This window comes from Ahaetulla prasina, chromosome 5, assembly GCF_028640845.1.
Source record: "Ahaetulla prasina isolate Xishuangbanna chromosome 5, ASM2864084v1, whole genome shotgun sequence".
Classification (NCBI taxonomy): domain Eukaryota; kingdom Metazoa; phylum Chordata; class Lepidosauria; order Squamata; family Colubridae; genus Ahaetulla; species Ahaetulla prasina.
The window spans coordinates 19,095,758-19,114,779 of record NC_080543.1 but is presented as its reverse complement, the minus strand read 5'-3'; the positions used below and the strand labels follow the sequence as shown (position 1 = coordinate 19,114,779).

General features: G+C 41.1%; 1 protein-coding gene across 1 annotated transcript in view; it reads right to left on the bottom strand.

The window, feature by feature from the left end:
* Positions 1-19,022, bottom strand: part of ARHGAP42 (Rho GTPase activating protein 42) — a 199,297-nt gene that overhangs the window by 94,227 nt on the left and 86,048 nt on the right. The window contains exon 3 of the mRNA XM_058185229.1: positions 18,883-18,954. Coding sequence (XP_058041212.1) covers positions 18,883-18,954 — 72 coding nt within the window. The remainder of the gene's footprint in view (positions 1-18,882; positions 18,955-19,022) is intronic.

Here is a 19,022-nt window from a genome sequence, read left to right as displayed (position 1 = left end):
AACTAGACACAAGAACAGCTTTTCCCCGACTCTGCTAAACAAATAATTCCCTCAACACTGTCAAACTATTTACTAAGACTGTATTACTATTATTCTTCTCAATCTTCCTATTACCTATCGCCTTCCACTTATGACTATAACCATGTTGCTTGTATCTTTACAATTTATATTGTTTTGTTTCCTAGTATGATTTGATTGCTTATTAATAACCTATGACTATCAATGTTGTATCTTATGATTCTTGATGAATGTATTTTTCCTTCTTTTTATGTACACTGAGAGCATATGCACCAAAGACAAATTCCTTGTGTGTCCAATCACGCTTGACCAATAAAGAATTCTATCTATTTTCCGCATCCAGCTGAAGCAGCTATACAAACGAGCAGTAGTGTGAACCTAGCCATCATGCGTGGCTGTGTTCGTGCACTGGAATAAAGGATAATGTGATTTTTTTGATTCTGGTTTGTAAACCATGATTTTTGGTTCAATGCCAATTGGTGGTCTGAAGATCAATGATGTGATTGAGGAGGTCACGGCCTATAGTCTCCAGCGTACCCTCTCTACGGTTTAATGATTCGGGGAAATCATCAGATCACAGAAGATGCGTTGATCCCCTACAAAGTCTTATGTCAATTTCAAATGATTTTTCTGACATTTGCATTAAAAAAAGAACTGAAATTCTGAGATGCCATGAATGCCTTTTGGAACATAATGCCTGCGGGGATCATACCGATCTGTGAGCTTTATGGTAGTCTTCACAATCAGCAAAAACACCCAGAAGTATTTAAGAAAAGAAAAACACTCTGATTTTAAGTTTTTTTTTTAAAGATAGGAAATTAATTAAATGTATTACTTGTCACCTGCATATATGCCTTCTTTATACCACCAGAATTTGGCATTATTTTATATGGATAATTGGATAAACAGAGAGTTTAAATAAATAAAAGGAAGAACATAAAGCAGTTAAGCAGGTTAGTTTTACAAACAGAAGAAAACCATTAGGTCAGATTTGGAAAACTTTGATGACTCAGTTGGCACCACAGCCGACATCCAGACAGACAGGTCTGGCTCAAAGTAATGTTGATCATTACATTTTCCCCCAGTACCCTCAGCAACCTTTTGGGAAGAAAAGGGGGGCGGGGACAAACAGCTAGTGAAAAATCCCTACTGTTCCATTTTTAACTGACTGAGATTATCCTTTGCCAGAAATATCCAGGGACAACTGGAAATAAATTCCAGTATGAGTTGGCAGGAAGCATAAGATGAGCACTTTTATGCTTCCACATGTCACTCACACGCTCTGCAAGATGGAACAAGTTGGTTCAAGAGCTAACAGCTCACGTTGTTAATGTTTATCTCTGGCAGGAAGTTTTCTCATTTTACCTCCCAGTTGTTTTCAGGTGGAGTCAACAATTTCATATGCATTCCAGCTGTATGTTAAAATATACAAAAGCCAAGCAACATACATAGCTGCTGAAGTTTAAGCTAAGTTTACAAACATAACTTTGGAAGGGGGAATTCAAGGCTATATACGGCAGTGATGGCTAACCTTTTTGCCATTGCGTGCCAAAAGTGGGGGAAGTGTGTATGTGTGTGTGTGGGGGTCACGCGCACCCACACCCGTAATTCTATGATACACACACAGCCGTTTTTGGTATGCAATGGCCCAGTGGGCCCGTTTTTTGCTCTCCCCAGACTCCAGAGCCTTTCTAGGAGCCTGGGGAGGTCAAAAACGGCCTTCCCCACCCCCCTCGTAGGCCCTCCAGAGGCCGGAAACAGCCCATTTGCCGACTTCCAGTAGAACCAAAAATCAGGAACCAGCCCGTTTTTGGCTTCCAGAGGGCCTCTGGGGGGGTGGGGAAGGCCATTTTCGACTTCCCCAGGCTCCTAGTAAGGCTCTGGAACCTGGGGAGAGCAAAAAACGGGCCTTCTCCACCCCCTTGGAGGCCCTCTGGAGGCCGGAAATGGCCTGTTTCCCGACTTCCAGTGGGCCCAAAAGCTGGCCGGAGCTGAGCTCACGTGCCCACCAATATGGCTCCGCGTGGCACCTATGGCATAGGTTTGTATGCCATAGGTTCGCCATCACGGATATTCAATAACACCACATCTGCATAAATACAGAATGCACAATTGTTGATATGGTTATCGAAATTTCAGAAATTTCAGCTTAATATAAAAAATCCAAAGAAACAATTGGACCTTTGTTTGCAAAGAATTCCAAATGTTTACTATTACATAATAAGCACTGTGGAGAATTTAACAGAAGTACTACTTGGAAAGTTGACAGTACTGACTGATTATATTAATTGGAAGTATTCTTGATAGATACTCGCACTGAATTGCTCAAATCACATCAGTCCCTCACAGACCTCCATGTGTTCACTCTCTCCTACTTTATTAAGAGCTGCTCTCATGGGATCTCAACTTGGATTGAATAAACTAAGGTTATCTATTCCCATAGATTTCCTACTTTATTAAGAGCTGCTGTCATGGGATCTCAACTTGGATTGAATAAACTAAGGTTATCTATTCCCATAGATTTCCTACTTTATTAAGAGCTGCTGTCATGGGATCTCAACTTGGATTGAATAAACTAAGGTTATCTATTCCCATAGATAATTGTGATTACCTAGCTATCTGCAGAAATTTGGTGTCATATTTGCTATCATTGCTGTGGGTCAAGATCAGGAGTGTTTCTGTGTCTACTGTTAAATCTATAAATCTAAAATAGCACTTATATGATCTGAGCATCTTTTGCCCAAAATTTCTATAGGTCATTCAAAGATCAGGTCAATGCAAAGGAAAGATAAAGAGTAAACAATAGACATTTTGTAATACAGACCAACTCAGGCTGTGTGTCTCATAACAGAGGTGGGAAAGATTCATGTTTCAAAATCCAGAATATCCCTCCTAATCAGTCAATAGTGTAGACAACTTAGATGGACTATTAATATTAGTATTTCAATCAGAAGAATCTGGCAGCAGATAATAAGTTCTTTGATTATTGTGAGGAAGGAATTTTCACTGATACAAGTAGTCCTTGACTTATAACTACAATTGGGACCAGACGTTTAGTCATAAGTCAAGGCATCCACATGTCTGAATTGTTCAACATGTTAAAATGAATGTTGCCATCTACTAAAAACCAAAATTAACTTACAAGGAAGCAGCAGCTATATCGTAAGAGAATATAAGTAGGGGAGTCTACATAGGGGAACAGAAAAAAATGGATCTGTCTCTTTAATTGTCCAGTTTGCCAAATATTTGCTACAGACCCCAAGAAATTACAAGCGTCATAATTAAGTCAGTGCAGTGAAACAGATCATACTATTGTTCAACGATTGATATGATGCAACTGTTGATACCCTGAACTATGCATGGGGAATTTCCCAGTGAAAGCAGAACTTCGGCAATGAATTCTTTACAGTACTGGGTCCTATTAATCATATTGTTCACTCAATCAACTATTTGTAATACAAAATGCTAGCCTGTTGTGTAAAATCTGTAGCTCTGTTCATAAATGGGCCTTGTTCAGTGTGGCAAGCCATTTACTTGCTTGCAAACGCCATGAGTTTCACAATTCTTATTTAAGGCATATTGACAATAACCAACTGACTGACCCCATATGTGGCAACTTTGCAAGTGTGAATGAAAATGGTATAGATCAGGGCTCTCAAATTAGCGGCCCACGGGCAGATGCGTCACATGCTGGCTACGCCCACACACCCAGTTTAGCAAAAGGGAAAAAAGTCATGCTACGTCATGTGATGCCGCCGTGACAATGCGAGTTTGACACCCCTGGTATAGATACATTTCTCTGAAATTTAGCAAGGACACTGCATTAACTGAAAGCCATATTTTTGGTGCTTTTGAGTCAGTCTCGACTTTTGGCAACTGCCTGGACCAATCCCTGCAGTCAACAATTTGGGCCATGGTTCATCATTGCCTTTTTCTACCTTGAGCTGAGATTCATGGCCAGTTTAACAATCCAGATCTTGAAGCACTATTACCATCTTGTAACCTTGTAACTTTTAGGCACTGAGTGCCTAAAAGGTCGTGCAAAAACGTTGCGTGCACATGCGCACACTCATTAGGCTCATGCTCCGGAAAAGCCGAACTTCCGAGTTCTAGTGCGCCCGATGATCATCTGGCCAGCACGCATGTGCAGGCCGGTTTTCTGCACTGCCACGTGCATGAAGGGATCATGCTCTGGAGAAATTGAACTTCCAGGTTCTATGTGCCCAACGATCAGCTGGCCGGTGTGCATGTGCAGGCTGGTTTTCGGCACTGCCGTGCACGCAAAGGGATTGTGCTCCGGAAAAGCCAAACTTCCGAGTTCTGGTACGCATGCGCACACAACAATCAGCTGGCTGGTGCGCATGCGCATACCGTTTTTTGGCACTGCCATGCACGCGAAGGACAGGTAATCATCACACGCGCATGCACTCCAGAAACCCGAAAGACAATAGGCCAGGCCGTATGTGCTGGGTGACATGGCTTCGCGTGCCACTTTAGGCACATGTATCATAGGTTCCCCATCACAGTTCTATACTGAATTATACTGAATTATGATAATAAGGACATTATTACATATGCTGCAGATAAGTAAATATAATATGTAAAACATGAAACTGGGAAGAAATAATGACAACCTCATCATTAACTTGCTCACAGCTCTATGAATTGCTGATTGTTGGGTTTCTTACAAACAAATTCTCTGTATTAAGTCTGACAAGCCACAGGACTGCAGCCTTGAAATCTCAGTCATGATTTGCATGCAAAAATATGTAACCACTAACAAGTTATGAAGTAGAGATGAGCAGATGCTCCCTATGGATCAGCAGAGAAACTGCAAGAAGGACATTCAATTACAAGATAATATCATATATTTAGCCTGATGATTTACTAAGTAATACCCAAATGTATTTTCTGGATTTGCTTACTTTTTTTGTGTGTTGCCAGGATCAGGAGCTTGTGAATTTTTTGGGGGGGTGGGTGGGGGTTATGAGAAACAGATTGGCTTTTGTTTTGGAAGCAGAGGGGTGGTCTTTGTTTCTGAACCTGACACCAATTATACTTGCTACTAATAAAGGCATTCAGTCTATAAGAACGGTTGGAGATTAAATTATAAAATAAAGATCATTAATGACTTAACCATTTGGTACAGGAATTTACTTTGTAGATTCCAAAAAGAGCAAAAGATAACGATGAAAATGATCTATTGGGAAAAAAACAAAACCCACAATAGATACTTTGGATCCAACAAACTGTCCCACTCTTTGGGGTTCCCCAGAATTCTTCATCCACTGTGGGGTGCTACAAAGAACAAGAGGTACGGAGGATGAGCTACCTCTGCCCTAATTTTTTTTGGGGGGGGCATTCTCTCTTTCTTGGCATATTGGACATTAATACGATTGAGCAGGTCCAGAGGTACTTCACTCTTCTACTCACAATAGAATTCTCTATGCCACCAGACTTGAAATTTTAGGCTTGGACAATCTGGAACTGCGCCACCTGCGGTCCGATCTAAGCACAGTACACAAAATTATCCGTTACAATGGTCCTACCTGTCAATGACTACTTCAGCTTCAACCTCAATAATACAAGGGCAAACAATTGGTACAAACTCAAGGTAAACTGCTCCAAACTTGATTGCAGAAAATATGACTTCAGCAACAGAGTGGTCAATGCCTGGAATGCTTTACCCAACTCTGTTGTTACAGCCTCAAACCCTCACAGCTTCAACCTTACATTGTCTACCGTGGACCTCACCCCATTCCTAAAAGGTCCATAAAGGGGGTGTGCATAAGCGCATGAGCGTGCCTACCGCCCCCACTCCCTCTGGCCCCCATTTATTTGTAGTCATTTCTTTCATTCATATCCATGTTTTTATTTATACCTGCTATCTTGTACATGTTTGATAAACTAATAAATACAAATGCCTCTTCTTCTTTATAGCACCCCACAGTGGATGACGTATTCTGGAGAACCCCAAAGAGTGGGACAACATCTACTGTTGTCCCCAATAGATCATTTTCCCCATTACCCTGTTTCCCCAAAAATAAGACATCCTCTGATAATAAGCCCAATCGGGCTTTTGAGCGCATGCTCTAAAATAAGTCTCCCCCCGAAAATATTTAAATGCAGAGCTGGAAATTAGGTAAGATAGCAAGAGGAGCCCCATCTTGCTCCACGTGCCCCAAAATAATAAGACTTCCCCCAAAATAAGGCCAAGCACTTATTTCAGGGTTCAAAAAAATATAAGACAGGGTCGTATTTTTCGGGGAAACACGGTATCTTTTGCTCTTTGTGAAAATTAAAAAATACATTTCTGTACCAAATGGTTAAGTCATTAATGTGCTTTGATAAACTGTAAACATTTTCCAAATCTACCTACACACAGAACCAGCAGTCAATTAAAATTCCACCCTTCCTCCTAGAAGGGGAAACAAAAGATAGTCTGTTACAACAAGGGCAATAGTTCACCCACCTTAAGATTCAATGTTTTGAAACCAGCTTTTTTTTTTTTAAACTTAACTATGATTTCCTGTTACCAGATCATCCAGTGACCTATGAGGTCCATTTACTGGAAAGCAAGTAATATAGCTTTTTTAATTGTCTCTATTCTTACCACATGCTGGCATTTTTTATTCCAACAGCAGAAGAAAAGTACTTAAGAGAAGCCTTGGTAGATGTCAAAGCCATTCGTCACAAGTTTCAGCTGAATTTATATCTTCATTTTTATTGAGACTATGATCTCGCTGTTGAGGATTTCTCAATAAAAAATTAGCAAGCCAGTCTTTTCAGTTTCGAAAATAAAACTGCTTGACAAATATTCCCAGAACACTTCTAAAACAAAAACAGTAACTTTCAAATTTATGGGTCAGCAAGAACAAAATGCCCATCTTTAACTGCCAATAAAAATACATGTTTATTTTTTTCATGGAAGCCCCCATTGCAACCTCTTAAGATTCAAAGAAAATCACAATAAAGGCGGGAGAGAAGCAAAGGGCCATATTTTCTAGCAGCAAAGAGATTTCTTTTGTGGGAAATCAGAGCATTTTCAACTACGCCAAGAAATCTCCTCTTACCTGCCCCCCCTCCCAAAAAAGCAATTACTTATAGTTTATGGTCAATAAACTAGTAATATTGGATGTCACTCTGGAATACCAGCATTCCTTCCATAATCCTTTAAACCCTTGTTTTTCCAAACCAGCACAAAAAGAAAAGAAAACCCTACTCCCAATAAAATTGGGAAACAGAAAGCAATTTTTCATCCATTATAAGCATTTGTTCTTGCCTGTCAAAATTAACTGCTAACTCTTTCGCATTTGGGACCGTCTGTACCTTGGTGTACTGAATCCATTGTTGTATAATTCCTTCTTAGTCTCTTAAAATAATACCAAATAATACCTATACCAGGTATAGGAAACCTATACCTAATTAAGAGAAGTTGCTCCTCATGTTTGGGTTTCTGTTTGGATGAGCATATCTATAGACCCATAATGGTGAACCTATGACACGCGTGCCACCTGCCGTATCGGTGGGCACACAAGCTCAGCTCTGGCGCGTGCATGCGTGCCGGCCAGCCGATTTTCAGGTCTTCTGGGCCCACCAGAAGTAGGGAAACAGGCCGTTACCTGCCTCCAAAGGACCTTGGGGGGGTGGGGGTGGGAAGGCCCGTTTTTTTCGCTCCCCAGCTGCCAGAGCCATTCTAGGAGTCTGGGGAGGGCGAAAACAGCCTCCCCCCCGAGGCTGGAAACGGCCCCTCTGCCAACATCTGGAGTAAAAAACGGGCCTACTGTGCCATCGTGTGCCAGGAGTAAGAGGAGCGGGAGGGTCACACACACATGCATGGGGGCAGGGCGGGTGCGGGCACACGTGCACGTGACCCACTCAACCCTGCTCCTGGCACGCGATGGCAAAAAGGTTAGCCATCACTGCTATAGACTATGCAAAAAGTCTATGCAGGGGAAGGGCCTTCTCTGTGGGAGCTCCTACGCTCTGGAACGAACTTCCTCCTGGACTACGTCAAGTGCCTGATCTTCGGACCTTTCGCCGTGAGCTGAAAACGCATTTATTTATTCAAGCAGGACTGGCATAATATTAATATTTATAATACTTTTAATATTCTTAATATTTTAAAATTTTAACTGGGGTTTTATTATTATATGGTTTATAATTTTAAATTTTAAACTTTTAAATGTGGCCATTTTTTCTAAATATGCTCGGTTTTAAATTGTCGTTTTAATTGTACATTTCTGTGTTTTTTATCTTTTGGCTGTACACCGCCCTGGGTCCTTCGGGAGAATGGCGGTATAAAAATTTAATAAATAAATAAATAAATAAATAAATAAATAAATAAATAAAAAAGACACCCAGCCCAAAAAGGAACAAAAAGACCAAAGACCCTAATTCTAAGGTTAATGCCAAACCAACAATGAAGAAACTGCCAAAGAAGCCAATAGCAAACAACCCAACCAAAGAATTTCTAAGACCACCCCCACTAATACTAATATGCACCCCCTCCAGCTCCATTCTCACTAGCAGAGGTACCGCAGGACGGTCCTTTGCTGTTTCCAAGGTGGCCCCACGGGCCAGATCTAAGAACCCCACGGGCCGCATCCGGCCCACGGGCCTTGAGTTGGACACCCCTGCACTAGAATATAAACTGACAACAAACAGCACTCCTTACTAGCACTGATGATGTTACTTAGTTTGGATAATGAAACGTCTGCAAGAAAGCAAGAAAGCTCAGAGACCACCAAGGACCCTCAAACTTTGATAACAATATTGATTTTCCCTGGGAGAAAGAACAAGTCACTAAACAAATAGGTCACTAAACAAGTAACCCAAACCACTAGTGTCATCTTTTTAATATCATCTATGGCGATTTAAGAACTTTAGAATGGGCTGAACCAGGGGTGTCAAACTGGCAGCACGTGGGCTGGATGCATCACCTACAGACCACACCCACCCCAGCTCCGTGAAGGGAAAAAACTGTCATGTCCCACTCCTCCGCTGACGGCCGGGTCAGGGAAATCCGAATCAGGCGTGCCTCTGCAGCTCTGCCAAAGTCCTAGCAAAGTCCTCAGGGCAGGCAGGAGACCAGAAAGTGACTTCAGCAAGATATGTTTAGACTTTGCCTGACTCAGAGAATGCCAGAAAGCAGATCCTTTATATAGGCCATGGGGTGTGGCTCCATGACTCAGCACTTATCCAGGCCTGCCCCTCCCTTCCTTCTGTTGCCTCCGCCTATCAAGTCTTCTGACGCGAGGGTCACTCCAGTCGGCAGCTGTTGGCAATTGACCTCCCTCAGGCTCACATGCTGTGGAGGAGGGGGAGGGGTCTAGTTGCTCCGTTTGCCTGGGCATGGAGCCAGAGCTGGGGGTTGGAGGTATTTCCTCCTCTTCAGCCTGTCTGGGCATGGAGCCAGGGCTGGGGCCGGGAGGCATACTAGGACATTCCTCCGTGTTCAGAAGCAGATAAGAAGACCCCGGCTGTGGTGAGATCGGACGAGACACAACAAAAACATTGTGATACGTCATGTGACGCAATGTGACGCCAAGAGTTTGACACCGTTGGGCTAAACTAAATGCATTTATGAAAGAGAAAACATATGTTCAATACATGGTACAACGTACCTTAAAAATCCTTTTTCATTTTTAGCGTATTTATACATGGCTCCTTACATTAAGGAAATAACTCTTCACACTTTTTTCTACTAAAAGTAGAAAAAATATCCACAGGTATCTCAAAAAGCTAGTTTTGTTTTTAGGAAGATCACAGCTTTTTAAATTTTGCAATGATCAGTGATATTTTAACAACTCTTCCCAATGGAATATGGTAGATAATTGGTCCAATATATCTCCTTACTAATGACATAACAGAGAAGACAGGCGTTCCAAATGGAAATAACGGCATAGGAAACTTACAAAAATCCAGACTGTTTAGCCATTAGATTTATTTAATCATCTACTCTGATTAGCAGCAGCTTATTTTTTTCTTATCTCCTTGTCAACTGGAGTCATCATGGATTAAAACAGTGATCGTCATTCTAAACATGTGCTCAACCACGGAGTCATCACACAATAGGAAGTTGTGGTGTAATACTTACACTACTGCTTGCCTGGACAAAAAAGAGGCAGGCCACTATTGTAAAAAGGTATCATTAATGGGAAACATTTTTTTTTTTGCTTACAGGTATCTAACTTGCAAAACATGTTACTGATGAAAGATTGTTTGTTTATCTCAGGAGAAGGAAGTATTACAGACTCCCAAGTTCCCACAGTGATCTTAAATAGCAATAGCACTTAGACTTATATACCACTTCGCAATGCTTTACAGCCTTCTCTAAGCAGTTTACAAAGTCAGCATATTGCCCCCAACGATCTGTGTCCTCATTTTACCGACCTCAGAAAGATGGAAGGCTGAGTCAACCTTGAGTTGGTAAGAATCAAACTGCTGGCGGCCAGCACAAGTAGCCTGCAGTACCACAATCTTAGCACTGCGCCACCATGGCTCTAAATCCAGGTCAATTTACATGGTTGGAGAGTATTGGTAGTGGAAGATGACTTGTTTTAGTTCCCTGGGGATAGCAAAAGAGCTTAATGTTGCAGTAAGGTTAAACAAGGAATCAATCAATCAATCAATCAATCAATCAATCAATCAATCAATCTTGCTTGCTTATTCATTCATTCATTCATTCATTCATTCATTCATTCATTCATTCGCAAAATTTATTGGCCACCCATTTTACCACAGGGTAATTCTGGGCGGCTCATAATATTAAAAAGATCAAACTGTACAAAACCTAGATGATATAAATAAAATACTACAAAGATCCCAATTACTGACCCCTAACTAAAAAAGATGGGGGGAGAAGGGAATAGGATGATAAGGAGAGGAGGTTGGATCTGTTATTAATCTATCAACCATCCCCAATGTGGAACTCCTCCATTGGAATTTCAAGCTAACTGGCCTAGTCAGGTCATTAAGCTCCTGCTTAGTCTTTCTTTCCCACAGTCCCTGTGTGATTAGTTCAAAACAATATAACATGATTTTTAAAAAGGGGAAAAAAACACTGTTTACAATAACTAGTTTTTTAAAAATTGAGCTAGAAAAGGGACTGGCAAACAATTGAAAATCAAAATGTGTATCAAAGCAACTGGGGACACAGCTCTTTAAAGAAACTACAACTTTCCCTAGGATAAGATATCTCTCCTTTATAATTCCATCACAATTCCAGACAAAGATACCTTTCGTTTAAAGCAGGGGTATCAAACTCTATTTCATTGAGGGCTGCATCAGGGTTGTGTTTGACCTTGGCGGGGCTGGGGTAGGCGGGGCTAGGATGGGCGTGGCCAGCTTGCTGTCACTCATGTCGGGGGTGCCTGTGGCGGCGCGAGTGCTCTGCCAGCAAAAACGTGCTCCTGAGCTCTGTTTCCAGCTGTGACGGCTTCCTGCAATCCTCTGCCAGTGAAAAAAGACCTCGGGAAGGCCGCGCACAGCCCTCGTGAGCTCTGTTTTCACTGGCAGAGGCACCACGGGCCAATCCTTCGCTGTTTCCAGGGCAGCCCCGCTGGCCAGATCTCAGCACCCTGTGAGTCGGATCCAGCCCATGGGCCTTGAGTTTTACACCTCTGGTTTAAAGGTAAACTGGTGTTACTTATGAGCTCACATAAGTTCCAAAAGTTTTTTCTGACTCAATGCAGTATAACGTACAGTAACTTTTTTTTTTTAAAAAATCATTTTATCCAATTTTGTATTCTCAAATATCTTGGGAAATATTCTGGGATTTATAGCCCCAACACACTTCTGGATTGGAAAAAAGTAATTTAAACTAGATTCGTCCCACCAACATTTCCTGAGAGACTTCATTTCATCTTAATTATTTACTGTATAAAAATACTCATTTTTAAGGCTTAAAACTCTTTCAAAACAATTTCACAGCATGTCAAACCATCTAGTTATTATAAGAGAAGGAAGTGAATTCTCTATCACTGTTCTACACATTTTCCCTACAAACAATTATGTCATCTCCGTTATATAACCCCACTAAAAGCAAATGTTTAGCTTTTCAAAGTGAAGTATCTCATTCCCTTGATCATTTTGTTTGCTTTTTACATGACCTTAAATTGAAGAGATTGAAGTCACAAACAGTGGAAAATATTACTTATCTTATAAAGTGTTTGCAGATTTATACTCCTCTTTGCTAACGTTGTCTGGGGTAGGGAGAGAGAATCGAAAACCAAAAAGCATCTATTTAATGCAGCATCTGCTAAATAAAAATTTTTCCTTGCAGCTATCAAGTAACATAACAGCATAACTCTCCCTGTTGTTTTGAGCAGAACCTTTCTATAGGAAAACAATCTCATGCTCACCATCAAAGATTGTATACAAATGTTTTCCTGTTTATAGAAATGGGGAAAACAAGGAGGGAAAATAAATGAATTAATCTGAAGGTTAATCAAGGCTGCCCAGCCCTTAAGCAGACTAAGCAATTACTCTCAGATTCTGATATAACATTATTGTTTTATACTTAGCCACTGCTATAACATCCATATCTGGGACACAACAACAGAAGGCCTCTCTAGCGTAGATGATCAAGAGACGGTAAACAATTAAAAAAATCAAAATCAGAATCATGCAACAAGCAAAAGAACACTTCTCATATTCTCCAGCTATCAGAACTCCCAACTGGTAAGATGTTATAAGACAGAATATATATCTATTGTAATGGATTTTATTATTTATTAGAGTTATATGGCTGCCCACCTTGCAATACGCTACTCGGGATAGCTAAAAACAGTAATAAAAACAGAAGCAATAAAAAGAATTCCAAAACAAGAAAAAAAAAATCAAAGAAAAAATGGTCCCCCAATCTATAACTATAGCCTTTTGACTCCAAAATCCTTAGATTCCAACCCCCATGTCCTAGAACTCATGGGGAAAGCCAGCTGTTCATAGTTTTATGGAAAGATAAGAGAATGGGACCCTACCGGATCTTAAGGGAAAGGGACTTCCACAGGGCAGGGGCAGCTGCAGGAAAAGCATAGTTCCTACGTGGGGTTTAAGTATAGGGGCCTGGAGTAGGTCCACTCTATCCAATCTAGTGGAATGAGCAAATACTCTCAGGGAGAAGGTGGTCCCACCAAGAATCTGGCTCTGTGCCATATAAGGTTTTAAAGGCGATAACCAGCATTTTGAAGAATCAGAAGCACACATTAAGTTCCAGCTTAGTTGATTTATTGCTCATGTTTATACACAAAAATCTAATCACCTAACAGTGAGCACTAAATTGGTGCTAGATAAGAGTCAAGTGAAGTCAAGGTATTGGATATAGACTGTTTATGGGAATGTAAGGATTCTAGGCTGATTACTCTCTTGACTCTGCCTTTGAATCTCTTAAAACTTTTCAGAATATCTTTTGGTTTAGCCAATGAAGAGCATGAAAAAAAACAAAAACTAAAGGCCTGTTCATCCAGTATCGGTGATATGGAATCCTGACCATCCAATTTTTAGAAGTGTGCACTTCAATACCCAGGATTCACCAGCCAGCCTTGCTGGCTGTAGAAATCTGGATATTGAAGTCCATACATCTAAAAGTTGCCAAGACTGAAAAACCTTGCAAAATGGATATGATCTACAACAAAGATGACAGCTTTGGTCAAGGCTATGTAGAACAATGAACCTAAGGCTGTAGCAATAAAGCACAGCCAACAACTATGCATGCTAAGCTTTATGGAAAACATTATATAGTGAGAGGTTTTTTTTAAAAAAATAAATTAAATTGAACTGCAAATTGAGAACATAGAAATCAATTTTCTTCACTGCATTCTTTCATCAGAACACTTTTTTTATTTTTAAAAAATCATATTATTTTAACAGCCAAACTATTTGTTTGAACCAAACCAGGCTGAAACTTACTTAGTTATTTACAGCACTTACCTATCTTGCTCTTCAGTCTGGAAAGTTTTTAGAGTGACTTACAGTATAAAATAATAATTAAAACAAAAACAAACAGACTATCTCTTCCCCTCAGTCTCCGGATTTAAAAAGACATCATATTGAAAGAACAGGGAACAGAATGGGAAAAGAAAGCTTCAGTTATTTGCCTTGAGACTAAAGTATCTGCTACTCAAAATAATTTGGCAAAATCGCTTTATTCTTTACAGGCAGGCATGTGAGCATGTTATGGAAGTTCTCAGCTAGTTACAGTACGTAAGAAGAAAAGTCCTTCTTCCGTGGTTGACATAGAGTCATTGCAAATCATTCTTCTCCTATCTCTGAATTTTTATATCAAATAGGAGGGTGAATTTGAGCGCAAAAGAGTTTTCCCAGCTGTACAAATTGCTTTGCCCCATTCTAGCAATTTTTTAAAATTGTTGCTCTCCAAAGATTCTAATAGCGTAATTGTTTCTCAAAACTGTCTCATAGGAGAAGGGTGAACAGGAAATAATAATCATAGAATTCGATAAGTGGACAAAAATGTCAAATGCAGTCTAAACATCTGGCTGACTGTGCAACAAATCAGGGGTGAAATGTTATCGGTTCGCACCGGTTCAGGAGAATCGGTAGCAGCAACGTTGGGTGGTTCGGAGAACCAGTAGCGGTGGCAGCGCGAGGCTCCGCCCAACATTACTTATTTATTTATTTATTTATTAATCACATTTATATACCACCCTATCTCCCAAGGGACTCAGGGCGGTTCACAGGCAAGTAAAAAGCACATATAAATACAGACTAAAATAACAATTAAAAAACTTATTCTACAAGGCCGAATTATTAAAAAAAAATATAAATAATAAAACCCATTTAAAACCAATATAAATTTAAAATCTAATCCAGTCCTGCGCAGATGAATAAATGTGTTTTAAGTTCGCGAAGGAAGGTTCGGATGTCCGGAAGTTGACGAAGTCCTGGGGGGAGTTCGTTCCAGAGGGTGGGAGCCCCCACAGAGAAGGCCTTTCCCCTGGGTGTCGCCAGACGACACTGCCTAGCTGGCGGCACCCTGAGGAGTCCCTCTCTGTGAGAGCGCACGGTTCGGTGAGAGGTATTCGGTAGCAGTAGGCGGTCCCGTAAGTAACCCGGCCCTATGCCATGGAGCGCTTTAAAGATGGTTACCAAAACCTTGAAGCGCACCCGGAAGGCCACAGGTAGCCAGTGCAGTCTGCACAGGATAGGTGTCACACGGGAGCCACGAGGGGCTCCCTCTATCACCCGCGCAGCCGCATTCTGAACTAACTGAAGCTTCCAGATGCCCTTCAAGGGGAGCCAGATGTAGAGAGCATTGCAGTAATCCAGACGAGACGTCACGAGGGCGTGAGTGACCATGCATAGGGCATCCCGGTCTAGAAAGGGGCGCAACTGGTGCACCAGGCGAACCTGGTTGAAAGCTCTCCTGGAGACGGCCGTCAAATGATCTTCAAAAGACAGCCGTTCATCCAGGAGGATGCCCAAGTTGCGCACCCTCTCCATCGGGGCCAATGACTCGCCCCCAACAGTCAGCCGTGGACTCAGCTGACTGTACCGGGATGCCGGCATCCACAGCCACTCTGTCTTGGAGGGATTGAGCTTGAGCCTGTTTCTCCCCATCCAGACCCATACGGCTTCCAAACACCGGGACAGCACTTCGATAGCTTCGTTGGGTTTTAACCAGGAAGTAACCCGTTTTTGACCCTCCGCGCATGCATAGAAGGCTTTGCACATGTGCAGAGGGTCCAAAGTAGCACATTATGCGCGCACATGGCAAGCGCAATTCCAAACCGACAGGGAAGGTAAATAGATTTCACCCCTGCAACAACCCATAATAATAATAATACTTGAACACCATCGGCAGTGACAAATTCACCATCGGTCAATTACAAAAGGCAGTTTTAATGGGAACAGCTTACATCCTACCATGATACCTCTAACGCCACCAAACATCAACATCTACCTATCACCTTGGGTCCTTGGGAAAGACTTGACTGGAGGACAAAAATGCCAAATGCAGTCCAAAAGTCTGGCTGACTGTGTGACCAACCATGATAACAACAACAACAACAACAATTGTTGATAAGAAAGACAAGAGAGACTGGACTGTGGACGTGGAAGAGCTTGGAGACAGCAGAATAGAAGAAAAAGAACTGGAGAAAACAATGAAATATAAAGACCTACAAATAGAATTAGAATGACTGTGGCAAAAGAAAGCTAAGGTGCTACCAATAGTAATAGGTGCTTTTGGTGGGAGCCCAAAATAACTGGAGCACCACTTGAACACCATCGGCATTGACAACTTCACCATCAGTCAATTGTAAATGGCGGCTTTACTTGGAACATCTTCCATCCCCTGCGATGATATAATATAGATAACACCATCAAACATCTACATCTGCCATCCCAGGTTCTTGAGAAAGGCTCAATAGCTATAAAAATGCCAAATCCAGTTTGAACATCTGACTATGTGGTGAACCATAATAATGCAACAGCAAGCTAGTAACGGGATAAGCAGGTACCATATGGCATTACGTTTATAGGGATGTTTCAGGAATTGGAACAAGATCCTATAGCTTGAAGATCTGGGAGACTCTGAAATGCCATGGAAATGTGAGGCATTGTTAATTCAAGATATAGATACGGAGCCAAATCAACAGAACAACAAACAGATCTGTTTCTTTCTGTGCCAAAAGGAATAGCAAAGCAGAAGGAATGCAGCGCTGGGCGGAAGAGGGGAGGTGAAGAGCAAAGAAGTCTTCATTAATGTCTTAAAAACATCAGAGTTTGCTCCTCCATCTTCTTTGATGTGATGCAGATTGTTGCAAAGAGGCCAAGGAGCACTTGAACAAATATTGCTAAATACTATTCAGAATGGATAAGACTGAACCACGAGGGAGCTGGGCCCTAAAAGCAGACATCGCAGTAATCCATGATTTCAACAACATTACCAGCTGGGTTCCAGCTAACCACATTGACCAAATAAGGAAAGTGCCTAGATGCCTGGAATCCTTTCCCAGTTAGCTCACTCCACTTTTTCTCTCTCTCTACAGTTGGGGAATATAAAAGATAGAGGTCATTCTTCCCCTTCCCCCATACTTTCTAGCTCAGATAAATTTGATTGCCAGGCTACCCAATGCATATTGGGATTTGCTAACGGTAGGGGGAGGCAAGAGATTCAGTGACATTAACAAAAACTTAGCATATGCTACTATTCTTCACCTATTTTGAATTACAGCTTCCATTAACTTCCAGCCAGCATGAGCAAAAGATGAAGGGTCTGAAAACTGGAGTACAGATAGCCCTCAACTTACAAGCATACATCAAATGACCGTTCGTAGTTACAAAGGCACTGAAAAAAATTGACTTAAGATTGTTTTTCCCACTTACGACCACTGCAACATCCCCTTAGTCACATGATCAACTTGGCAACTGGCATGTATTTATGACATGGGATCACCTTTTATGACAAACAAATTCAATGGGGGAAGCAGATTCACTTTACAATTATGTTACTAAGTTAACACCTGCAGTTATTCACTTAACAATCATGGAAAGAAAGGTCGTAAAATAGGTCAAAACTCGTTTAACAACTGTCCTGGTTAGCAACAGAAATTGGGGGCTCAATTGTGGTTGTAAGTGGAAGTTTATCCGCATAAAGGTAGGAGGTTTTCGAGAAGAGACTGGACAGCCACTTGTCTGAAATGTTATAGGGTCTCCTGCTTGAACAGGGGGTTGGACTAGAAGATCTCCATGGTCCCTTCCAGCTCTATTCTGAATTTCCAGACAGGAAATTATAGCTTAGACTTAATTCATAAGATCGGAAGCCTGGTTAATCATAAACACAGCTAATATTTACTTTCTTTATATTCCCCATATTTATCAATTTAATAACTCTTGCAAATCATTTTTAAGTTACATAAGACCCCCAACGTTACAAAATCTTCCTAGCCTATTTATTCTCTCCATCCTAGACCTACAGACAGACCAGATCATCTCTGTTTGCTGAAGGAAGAAGATGCCAGCATACACTACACACTACTAGCTCAATGGAGAGTAAGCTATGTTAAAAATAGAAGCCTAATCTCTTCTACATCTTACTGCAGTTTATAATAAATCTTGAAGATATGAGTACTATGAAACCCTTAGTTCTCAGGAGTCATAAATTTCTTTAGCACATGACATATGCATCAGAGATAGGATAATAGTTAATGCAATACTGTTTTGTTTTAACCTCCAAAAACATGCTATTGTCCCTTACAGGTAAAAGTAACAGAGTTGGAAGGGATCTTGGAGGTCATTTAGTCCAACCCCTGCTCACGCAGGAGACCTGGACTAGGGATTTGAACCGCCGAACTGCTGACCTTTCTGACCGACAAGTTCAGTGTTTTAGTCACTGAGCCACCTGAGTAATGACGTGTCAATCACTATAACTGAATATCTAGGCAACAAAAAAGTATCAATGTTGGCTCATTATTTGCATTGTTATCATTATGGGGTGGTTGTTGTTTTTTTTGCATTTTTTAAATTTTGTAGCTATTGTAATTTTTATGACCTTAGCCACCAAAAGTCTGTGCTGATTACAAGATCACACAAAAAACAACCAATCAATGAAGGCCTTCTTAGAACTAGAATGCCCTAAGTCTCCAACCTTGGCAATTTTACTTCTTGTGGACTTCAATTCCCAGAATTCCACCATGCTGGCTGAAGAATTCTGGGAGTTGAAATCCACAAGTTGTCAAGTTGCCAAAATGGAGACCTTTGCCCCCCCCCCACCACCTGTCATTAATCCAGGAGAATGTGCATACTTTGGCTTTGAATTTAAGAGATGTAGCAGTGATATAACAATAAAGTAAAAACAGTAGTATTCCTTAACAATAACAGTAGTATTCCTTAACAACTCACCTTTGCTGCACCTATTTGCTCTTTGCGAAATTTCTCAAGTGGTGCTATTAAAACATCATCTGCATTCTGGATCTGAAATACCAAACCAAAAAAATCATTATTTCAATGGTAGGTATATTTTTTTTCATTTGCAAAAATTT